The 11,492-nt window shown below is 36.4% G+C and overlaps 1 protein-coding gene across 3 annotated transcripts; it reads right to left on the bottom strand.

Moving 5' to 3' along the window:
* Positions 1-339: 339 nt before the first annotated feature.
* LOC137943063 (serine/threonine-protein phosphatase PP1-like) lies at positions 340-11,076 on the bottom strand. Of its 3 annotated transcripts, none has more exons than XM_068788768.1 (4): positions 10,315-11,076; positions 5,613-6,172; positions 4,798-5,010; positions 340-1,045 (listed from the first exon to the last, which is right to left on the bottom strand). In XM_068788768.1, the coding sequence occupies exons 1-4, from the start codon at positions 10,496-10,498 to the stop codon at positions 1,031-1,033; spliced, it is 972 nt and encodes a 323-aa protein (XP_068644869.1). In that variant the 5' UTR covers positions 10,499-11,076; the 3' UTR covers positions 340-1,030. The 3 variants fall into 3 exon arrangements, with proteins under 3 accessions (XP_068644869.1, XP_068644866.1, XP_068644861.1); XM_068788765.1 differs by lacking the exon at positions 340-1,045 and adding an exon at positions 1,064-1,446; XM_068788760.1 differs by lacking the exon at positions 340-1,045 and adding an exon at positions 1,459-1,579.
* Between the last annotated feature and the right edge of the window lie 416 nt (positions 11,077-11,492).

Here is an 11,492-nt window from a genome sequence, read left to right as displayed (position 1 = left end):
ATTATATGGGAAGAACAACCCTGTGGCTCGAGCCACCACCCTTTTCCTCTTTGTGCATAAAATTATCAAACTTATTTACTGTGAATTCGACTAAATTGTATTTGACATAATATTATTACTTGAAGATGTTAAGATAAAAAGTTATTTTGCAATTTGACTTCTTAGGGATTTCTTATTTTATTTTTTACATGAGAAAAGTTTGTATATATTAAAGCTTTAAAAGCAAGGTTATTCAAAATTTCATATAAAATAATTCACATATAAATAGAATCGAGTTAAGAATATTTTAACTGGAAATTGAAAATTTATTAAATAACAATTCTCAAATATAGCTCTAAACTCTTCAACCTTGTAATTGTGACAAATAAGGCAGTAAATGGCCTGGACCCAAATGAGATATAGCATAGCAGGGTATGGATCCAATCCATTTACATGTATACAGATAACCATAATCTAAAAAAAATAAACATGGTGCCCAAAATCCATTTACTTGTTACTAAAGCGAAAAAAAGACTATTTACCTTACAAAAATCTACTCTTATCCATCCACATTAATACCAAACAAAATGAACTGAGCTCCCGTGGACATGATTGAGCCTGCTCACACGAAACTCAAATGCAGAAGCTGTGTTTTGTTACTCATATTCACATGTAGTGATCTAGATGGAAGTGTTCTCGCAAAAACAGAAAAGGGGACCTCCGAGTTAAGCAAGCCATGACATGCAGGACTATTAGCAGATAACTAGTTATCAAGCCGCAAAAGAAAGATCAGAAGAGACTGATTCTTGGCATAATCAGATTATACATGGGGCCAGTATTCTGATTGAAGCGACATGGTTCCGAATAAGGTTTGCTCCTCGTATATCCACCTTTGAAAATGTAATATACACATTGGCTTTGTGCACAAAGCAGTATTGACTGTTAAGACCAACCGGCAGGTAGTAACCATAATCGAGCTGCGGACGAAGAAACTGAATGAAAAACGTCTAACATTTCCATTACCATCCATGTATGCATGGGAATTTTGTGTTCATCCTTTGGCACCCTGGAAAAACAAAGAACAAACGAAGGAAAAAAGTAAAGAATGATAAGATGTTTTTCTTCAAAACAAGGAAACATTACAAAGTCATCAAAATCAACTCATTCAAGAACGGAAACCCACAAAATCGAGTTTTTGACTGACGGCTGCTTAAAAAAGGTAGCAAACAGTATGAACGAGGTGAACTCGTGGGATGTTAAGCTTCAGAAACTGTTTATTGACAACATAAATCTTATATAACTCAATATTTTGCTTCTTCAGATTCTTTAGAGAAATTGGATACCGAATGAGAAAGCCGATATTCTTAAAAGTAAACACCCTACGTCCTTTAAATTCAGACTGCCCAGTAAAACATCTGCACAAGAAAGAGATATGCTGATCTTCCATTACTCAGCCTGCACAAAGTCCTGGACAATAGGGATAAACCTTAAAATGTTAAAAAATAGTCAAATTGGACGCCAGATACATGAAAGAGAGGCAGAGTGATGCATAATTTTACACCAAGGAGAGGTGTCAACCTTGAGAAATCTCCCAAATAATCTGGAATAAAGTGAAACCATCACTGCCGCATGCCCCAGTGGTTAGAATTTTAAACAGGCACTTGAGATGACGACAAAGAGAGAAATAACAAAAACAATATAAAACCCTCATCACATTTATTAAAACGTCGCCTTTTTTTTTGGGCTCGGCATCAAGTCCCATATCAGTAGTAGAATATAGCAGACAACTTGGAGAATATGTGAATCAGAAGAGACCAAATGGTTTTTTTTATAGCTTCATAAGAGACATCTTTAAAAATATGTAAAAGAAATTTCAGAAATAACAAGTTAAAAATAAACTGGGCTACGAATATCTTATTTGTCCTATTTTATGAATAAAAGTTTGAGAATAAAACACACATATGAGGTGAGTTTGAAAATCACTTAATCAACATCCTAGACACATTCCATTCAATTGAAACTGTCACCAGATAATTTATTGCACCCTTGGTGATCTAGTGGCTGGTCATGAAGTTAGATTATCTGGTACAACTATGCAGGCTGGTTATATTAAAAAATTTCAAAAGAAAATTTCATAATCCCAACTTCAGTCATGAATTAGTGATAGAGTCAAGATATTAAGATGTTTTGACTTTTGATTCGCTTGAAAAAAAAAATTATTTTGATACTTAAATTTATTTTACAAATATAAAATACTGCATTATAAGAGATGGTTTACCGAAGATATATGCTTAGTATTTTATGGTACAGTTAGAAGCTAGAAGTTGTAATTTGAGCTCAGATATTATAACTGTTATCTCCTATTATACAGTAAGCTCAAATGACAACTTCAACTTTCTTAGTATTTCAGGAAAATATTTTCTTCTCGAAATGGTTTAAGTAATAAATATGAGAATAGGGTTATCCGAACCCTAATCTGTCCTAAGTAGAAAAAAACTTACAATAAAGAAAACTCAACTTAAACTTTTAACAATAGCAACTTATAGGGTTTCACTCAAAATCTAAATCATTTAAATTGGACCAACCTCCAAAGAGTAAAGAGTATAACATGAGCCTCAAAGATAACATGGACCATCATAATATTTTAATTTTACTGCTGATCCTAATAATACAATTGGGTCAGATCCTAGTATGACACTTTGACTCAAGTTAGAGCCAGTCAAATCTGAGATCCCACGGCTGAGAAGTGAGATGTCTTCCCCAGATGGGAAGGTCTGATGTCTAGAGCAAGACAAGAGGAGAGAAACCCATAAATGCAAGAAAATGTTATATTGGTCACTTGACATAGTTATTATTGCTTTTATTTTTTTATCAAATAAATGTTTATTGTTCCTTCACCTTTTTTTTGTACTGGTCCCTTCATCTCATCTCTCACAAAAGCTTTCAAATGCAAAAATTGAGACAACACCTAATATCATTAAAATCCAACAAGAAAAATAAAAATATATGCCGATCAAAACCTTGTCCAAATTATATGTTAATGTTAACCTTGTCCAAACTGTAGAATTTAGTAGAACACCTCCATATCATCATCATCATCAGAACCTTGTCCAAATTATGTTAAATTCTACAGTCCACCCTTTCTATTTGGCTCTATTTTGCTAGTTCTCACTTGGTAAGGTCCTCATCTTGGCTCCATTTTCATCCATATAATTTTTTACTTCTCCATTTCTCCATGGTTTCTTAAGCAAAAGCATGCGCAACCACCTGATGTTCATCAGCGCCTCCCTATGTCAATTACTTTTATGTATTTTCAAGTTTTGCCACATTCATCACAAGATTCTTATCTAAAAAATCATCACTCTTTGTAAACAAAACCCAAAACTGCTCAGCTGGTCTAATAGTTGTCTTGCAAAACTTGGCCTTTTTCTAGCATATACCTGTCACATAACACTGATGTCTGCTATCCACTTTAACCGTCTACCACTAACCAGACCTTACAGGCTTCCAATCACCAAGTCCCATCAAATGAGCAAGACTAGTTCAACAGTTATAAGGTAAATCACCACTTCCACCCTCCCCTCTCTCAAAACTAGAAGGAAATTAGCAAAAAGCTTCAGCAAATTTCAGATCTAAGAAACTGGATTTTGATAAGCGAAGGGTTCATACCAAATATGCACTCAACCAAAAAGACAGTAACTAGCACTGTGTCAACTTAAATTCCTCTCATTTTTTTGTTCCATGGAGTTGAAGGCATTCTAAAGCTGTCATGAGTCGGTGCATCAATTCTGTAGAGACACTATGGAGACACTGGAGCATATTTCATGAGATTTTTTTTTTAACTTAAATTTCATATCATGATATATTTGATTTGCTATAATCTTGTAATTAAATGGTCTCATGCTAATTGTACTGGCGTGATCATCGTCCTAAGGAGGAGGTTGGTCATGACCCCTCTTGCTTTGCAATGAAATTGCTTTTCTCAAAAGAATCAAAAGTATCATGGCAAATTCAATAATTTCTAATCTGTGCAATAGCTTGAGAATTAATTAATTAATTAATCATAATAGTCCCTTAATGATTATAATTAATTAGTGACATCCATTTAATAGGATTTATAGTTAACAAAGTTCTTTTGAGAATAATAATTAAACAAGATTATTGCTGCTTGATCTTTTTCTGGGTTTTAATTTTTTTATAGGAAAGGGAATGAAATATCAAGGTGGAAAAGGTTTGGTGTCAAGAAGTAATGGGCCAGGAATGGAGTTTGCGGTTTTTTTTTATTGAGAGAGAGAGTTGTTAGGTGAGAACATAGTAGGACCTACTAACCCACAAAGCACATTTCGTTCTCCTTCTCCTTTTAAATCATACGCACATTACAAAAAAATCATGCCAAAATAAAATTTTTACCTCGCTCACGTCCAAACCAGTCATAACTCTAGCAGAACTCTCCCCTCTTCTCTCCCCCTTACATAATCAAAGAAAAACTAAAATTCTTCACACTGGCTTAAAATCACATTTATGTTCTTTAATCCTCATTAGCCAATGCAAGTGATTTAACATTCTTCAATCCTCTTTAGCCAATTTAAATGCCCCTTACCAACCCCTCCAGATACAAATAAACCAAAACCTAAGACTCCTGAAATTAGCCCAAATGAGCCATGACTTAGTTCAGTATAGATCAGTATAGAATTTGAATACGAGTTGCAACTGAAACCCCACCAAACACTTGATCCTAAGACCCTATAACAACTCATAAATACCAAGAATTGAGTTAATCCTCTATAGTAAACACCAAACAAAAACACGCCTTCATACCTTCCGTGGCGGCGTTCCTGGTCTTAACCCACCATTGCCGAATCCAAATTTACCTTTCCTTTCTGATGGTTTGAGTATCTGAAAGGAACATGTCAAGGTATCATCCACACTCATCATGGCACCAGCATTATCAAATTCCCCACAGTAGTTAGGAGCAGAGAATATGGTAACAAGCTGGCGTTTTGCAAAGAATTCATAACCATCTTCCACAACCTGCTCATACACATAGTTAAGCTAAATCAATACACAAATTCCAGTTACAATGTTTTGAGACCAATATATAAGTTAAGGAAGAATTTATCATCAGAACTGAAAAGGTTTTATGATCATTTTCTAATGGAAAATAGAATTGACTAATGACAATATTCAAAAATAACGGATCAAAGGAACTACTCACAAAAATATTTTTGGTGTATATTCAAAAAAAAATATTAGTGTCAGTGGAAGAAGTGATTAAAGGAGACTTTCTTTAAAAAAGAATATTGGATGCAGATTTTGCAACTAATTGGCCCAGGAAAATTTTTAACAGATATTTTATAGTAATTTTTTCATGTTGTCCGATTTCTTTTCTTCTCTCAAGAAAGAACAAGTTAATATAGCAAAGTTTGATATCAAACTAACTAGCTATGGCATCTGATTGACATAACTTTCTGCCCTGAAGTCGTCATACTTTTGTTTCCAAAGAGATACAGTCCTGATATTCACCTTTCGAGGAAATGAATTAGCATGAATATCCAACTTGTGCTTATCAATAATATTATTGTACACACGAACTATAAAATAAACTCTATGAAAGAAAAAGAAGCTGAACTCACCTGATGGGCACGACAGATGAGGTCAAGATCATGCTTCTGAAGCAACTCAGCAACTTTGTCAGCTCCAAATGTGTAAGAGACACCTCTATCATTCTCTCCCCAGCCTTCAATTTCTTTATCAGGATCTGACCATAAAAGGTCACAGAGAAGGCCTTGGTCAGGTACATCAACTGGACGGGCAATATTTCGTATCTGATCTAAGTTCTTCAGGTCAGGAGACAATCCACCATGCATACAAAGAATCTTTTCATCGATAAGTGCAGCAACTGGCAAACAGTTAAAACAATCAGTAAATGTCTTCCACAATCGAACATTAAACCTCCTCTTGCACTCATCATAGAACCCATAGATGCGGTTGATGGAAGCACACTCATGGTTGCCTCTCAAAAGAAAGAAGTTCTCCCGGTATTTGATCTTGTATGCCAACAGTAGACAAATGGTTTCGATGCTCTGCTTACCACGGTCTACATAGTCCCCTAAGAACAAATAATTTGCTTCCGGTGGGAAACCCCCATACTCAAATAGTCGAAGCAGGTCAGAATACTGTCCATGAATATCTCCTGTAAAACAAACTTCATATCACTTCTATGCACAAAGAAAAGCCTATGGCATCTGATAGCAATGTCAAGTGCAGTTTGTCCATTTAGAACAGTTCTTTTTGTACAAGAGTTGGCCATTATTCTTTTTAACCCCTGCCTCAATAATGCAAATGACCCAGTGTGTTTTTGAATTTCTTTTATCCAGCAAAATGTTGCAAAACAAATAATCAAAGAGAAAAAAAAGCAAAAAAAAAAAAAAAAAAAGATAATTTTTGGATAGCTGAATCAAAAAAAAAAACAACACAATCTCACTAGTTCAAGCACGTAATATTGTTCTCCAAATAACATAATTTTTGGATAGCTGAATCAGCAGTGCTCTCAGATGACTAGCCTTGTTTTGCTGCATTGAAGAATTCTTAAGATGCATGATGACAATGTACTGGAATAAACTACCAATAGTTGCAAATTTTTTGCATTGGCAGGGTGATTTGGTAGTTTTGAACCATCATATGGTCATAGCTCTATCGTATATCCCACCACGAACTAGAGGAAATCTGAGTAATTATAATATTTTTTTACATCAGTAATCAATAATATTTTTAGTATGATAACAACAATATTAGACAAAATCAAGAACTGGAAGATGAAGATGCACTTAGGGAAGCAGAAGGAGAAAGCAGCAGTGCATCACAAGACTTTGGCACGTGACTAGCATGTTTGTTGACTTTTTTTTTTTTGGAATGAAGTGAGGATTTTATTGAACATAGAAAGAGAGAACAACAGCCAGCTAAAAGAGCAATCCCTTTACAACAAGAGATTGGAGAGAGGCTCCTTGCTTGGCAAGAGAGCCAACTAAAACGTTAGCTGATCTCGGAACATGAGTCCAAAAACAATATAAAAGAGATACAAAATCCGAAATTTAGTGAAAAATGGCCCAATGCCTCCAAGGTGGGTCGGCAAAAGAAGAACACCGACTGATCACCACTTGAGAGTCACCCTCAATGAGGAGAGGACCACTGGAGATGATCACGGAAAATGATAAGACCTTGGAGGAGGGCATAGAGCTCCGCCGAAGTAGAGTCCACCATACCCATCAGGCCTTTGTTTTGTTATGAATAAAATCATCCTTTCTAAAAAATGAAAGGGTACCATCAGCATCATGGAAAACACCACCATAACCGGCAATGCCCGTGAGCTTGAGAATCGTGTTTGCTTTATTTTGTTGCAAAGAATGATTACAACACAAGTTTCATGGGATCTAGCCCATTCTTACAAAGGAAGGGAATTCCCAACAGCAATGTGCTATTTGGAAACTTCATGATGTGGACATGGAATGAAAACACAGTCTAAACACCAAATTTGCACTCCAGATCTCCAGGAAAAAAATAAATCCAGCAAGGTTATACTTCAACTGGACTTTGGCCGAGAAAGAACTGCTACGATTTTGTTGTGGAGTTTGTTGATCCAACCTAAACATGAAAGAATTGAGATTGGAGAGTTTTAAAATTCGCAAGTGAAGTGAGGGGGAGGTTTTAAGATTAGGGTACTAAAACCAACCTCTTATTCCCCCAAAAAATGTCACTTTTGCCCATCACTTATGTTCCCCCCATAAAAATTTTAAAATGCACCTTTTTAACTTAATAACTAATGCACCTAACAGCTAATAACTTAAAAACAGAAACAATGACATAAACACCCCTACCAACTAAAGACAAATAACCAAAATATCCTTTTGTACAAATTCACTCGCATTTATTGGCCTCATATAAAGATAAAAGATCTAAATATTCTATGCTTGAGAAGTCGCCTTCTGAGAAATACAACGAGATTCTTCTTGGCTTTCCGTTTCATGCAAACTTACTCATTTCCTTGTTCTCTTTTTTCATTTTTGACAGGAAGCAACTTCAGAAGGTACCTCACAAAAATATAAGGATAGACACAATATTCTTAGAGCCAAGTAAAATAGGTTTTTGCATATAGCTAATACAATCTGAGATGCTAATACTCTTTTCTTGTTTCCTGTTTTCCTGCAAGAGGGAACTTTTCGGCTTTGAGGGTCATCTGCAATGCAGATTCTGATATGCCAGAAGGGCATATCCTAATAACCATTTTTAAACAAACCATTTTTAAACAAGAACAACAACAAAAAGAGTTCTAGTTCTGATTATCTCTACTGGCGTTTCAGGTAGCAAAAGGGCTTCAATTCTCCATTTGCTGAGTGTTCTTCTGCAAATTCATCCAACCAAAATTTAGTTGTTAAGGAGCAAACTTCACCCCCCACCCGCACAAATCCACCAAATATGCATTACAAAGTGCTTAAATGAAGTTTTTATAAAGTCTGTTTTCTTTGTTTCAGAAGAACCAGGACAAAGCTATTCTATAGTTTCCTCCGAAGGCTTCTCATGGAATGTTCAAATAATGGATAGGCAAATTGGGTCATTACTAACTCACAATCACCGGCTACTGTTAGGAAATACTCTGAAGAACCACAGTCAATGTGAGACAAAAAAGGAAGAAAAAAGTCATGTTTTCTAACACCTTGGAGACTTAAGTTCTTGATAGCAAAACCTAAAGTGTTGGGAGATTTTAATGAAATGAGACCTAATGAAAATCAAATTCAGCAACCAGAGGTGACTTTGTTCTTTTAGGGATTAAACATTTTGGCTTTTGCCTGACATGGATAAATGAGTATTCTTCATCCATGTCAAATCATGACTACTTCCTGGTTTCATTTAATGGGTAGGACCTCTTTGGGAACTCACAAACACTTGCTCTTGTAGTCATGTCTGATCACTGTCCAGTTCCCCTCAACTGTAATCAGGTTAAGGGGGGTCCTTCATCTCCCAACTAGAGAAAGTTGGTTCAATGAATTATGATGTTCCTGCATGGCTAGTAGTTTCCCAAAATTCAACTTTGATGTAGATTAAATGCAATGATCAAAGACAGGCCTTGGGAAAGCTTTTGAAAATTTCCAAGCAAAAGACAATAGGAAAAACTATTTCAACACATTCAAGTACTAGGTTCTATTAAACTATTAATTTTATATACACAATGTCATAATATACTTTTTATATGGATATAACAAGCAAACGTAAATAACCAAAGAGAATGTAAATCAACTACTGACATTTCCATGTAGAGAAACCCAAAATAAGCTACCAGCAATTATATCAAACAAAAATTCCATAAAAATTAAGATAGGAGTACTCAAAACACAAACTGCAAAAAAGGTTTATAGGTGGCATGTGTCAATAAAACACACGAACCCTTGCTGAAACAAGCTAATAATTCGATATTTGAAGGAGATATAAGCACAAGTTTTCTCACTAGTTTTATAACTATCAGCATGATTGTCTATTTTCTCATTGTCAGAGTAAAGACCTTGTCGTACAATATACACTGTTCATCGGATCAATCAACCTACTTTTCCATTATTTAAGCTAAATTCCCGCCTGAATCATAAGCATTTTTTTATCTTAGCGAATGTGCTACACGAATCAAAATAGATAAAGGAGACAAGCATGCCAATATTGTTTTGCCCCTCAAAGTCTCTTAATCCTACAAGCTTTGGAAAGAAGAAGAAGAGTTAAAGTAAGAGTCTCGACTTCTTAATCCAACACAAAGTTCAGTTTCATATGGTGATTTCTTCGGTTTTACCACATCTTCTAGGATGAAAGCTTTGAAAATTCAGAATGCTCGACATCAAACAGTGCAGTAGTTAGAAATTTGAGCTCCAAAGTTCCAAGCGAAAGATTTCAATGAATATCAGTAAATATAGGTAATTCACACAAACTGAACTCATTTCACAGAACAGCTTTCTCCAACTTTTCGTCAGAATAAAGATCGATAATCCTCTCCGCTTCATAAAAGGAATAAAAAATCTATTCTGCACCATTCTTTTTAAACATTTGGAATTGTCGGAATAGCAATTTTCGCTTGAATCCGGAAACCCTTGTCTAAATGAAATCCCTTTCCTTAAATCACTGTTGCCACATAGAGTTCCCTGTTTTGCCCTTAAAGAAGGATACTCAAAAAGACCACTTCAGTGAAGAGCTAAGTGCTTGATATTCGAATAATGACCTATGAAAATCTATTTCGAAGATTAAAACAGGGAGCAAAGAAGAAGATTAAATACACTACCAATGGGGAAAAAAAAATATTACCGCAGATCTTTATGGGGGCTTCCAGCTCTAAAAGATTTGGCTGGCTGATGAAAATCTCTTTGGAGAAGAGACAAAGCTGCCGGATTTCGGCCTCGGTCAGCTGAACCTGCTTCTGTATCCTGCCACCCTTTGCATCCAGAAGGCGGCGTATTATGTCGTCTAGCATGCTCTCGTCCATAGGCATGTTAGGAAGAAGGAAGAAGGTATATCCCTCTGACCGTTTCTAAAGCGGCTTCCCCGACGAAGACAGCGTGTACGAGTTCAAAAAACTAGAAGCGTGAAGATTTCCAAACGATAACGATTCTCAATCAAAAGCTAACGACAGATACATGCGCTTTGAAGGAGCAGCTAAAACTCTGGAGAAGAGTAACCGTAGAAACCGGCCAGTGAAAGGGAGAAGATAACCCAGTATCTCCTTTCGCAAACAAGAGGAATCTTCAAATAACAGAAACACACCCTGCCGTCCTCTTTTCTGGCGTCAGGAGAGGAAGGGCAAGAGGCCGTCTCTCTTCTACTTCCCGCCTCAAAGGTAGTTTTGTCTAGCTTTAAGCTTAAACTTTGAAAAGGCCGACCGCCAGCCCTAGAGTTCTCCGATACCGAACCCTATCTCTGGTTTGGAAATTTAGATTTGGGATTGGAGGAGGCCCACTTGAGCACGTGGCTTGGAAAGTCAACTTACTGAATACAAAATCAGCAGTCCAAGGGACGCAGATGGTCGTCTCTTCCGACTAGTCAGCGCTGGCCACACCTGTGGCGCCTACTTCAATCCTTTGGGCACTGAATCCTACATAGCAACTGTATATATGGGGGTTTAGGGTTTATTACCTAAAAACACTGTTAATACCATTGCTCACGAGAAGTCTATGCTATGGGTCTTATGTTATTTTATTTTAATGAATATCCGGTCAGCCTAGTTTGCAAGTGGCCGCTGCCGGCCCATTGGTCAACATGAATAGATGGCGGAGGATCCACTTCGCCGGGGCCTACACCGGACTTCCAAAAACGTGCCTGGAATATACGCTGCGGATGGAACCCACAAGCCAGAAGTGTTACTTCCCTCCTTTATTGAGAAATTGAGAAGATTCAGAAGATTCAGATTACTGTAAATAGATTATTCAAAATCCGGAGATTCACCCCTGCCCTGTCTCTGTCGATCCCTCGTCCTACGTTGAACGATT

Source organism: Aristolochia californica, unplaced genomic scaffold (genome assembly GCF_029961685.1).
Source record: "Aristolochia californica isolate CCGP_79_NKW_82.1479 unplaced genomic scaffold, dmAriCali1.0.hap1 SCAF_1, whole genome shotgun sequence".
NCBI lineage: Eukaryota > Viridiplantae > Streptophyta > Magnoliopsida > Piperales > Aristolochiaceae > Aristolochia > Aristolochia californica.
Note: the sequence above shows the minus strand (reverse complement) of the source record. Positions and strands in the feature narration are given on the sequence as shown.

Bases quoted from the DNA above. Each gene is read 5' to 3' on its own strand.
- LOC137943063 (XM_068788760.1), bottom strand. From the start codon at position 10,498: ATGCCTATGGACGAGAGCATGCTAGACGACATAATACGCCGCCTTCTG. The intron at 6,173-10,314 runs GTAATATTTTTT...TTTGTTTTACAG, and splicing joins AGCCCCCATAAAGATCTGCG to GAGATATTCATGGACAGTAT. The intron at 5,011-5,612 runs GTGAGTTCAGCT...GTGTATGAGCAG, and splicing joins TCATCTGTCGTGCCCATCAG to GTTGTGGAAGATGGTTATGA.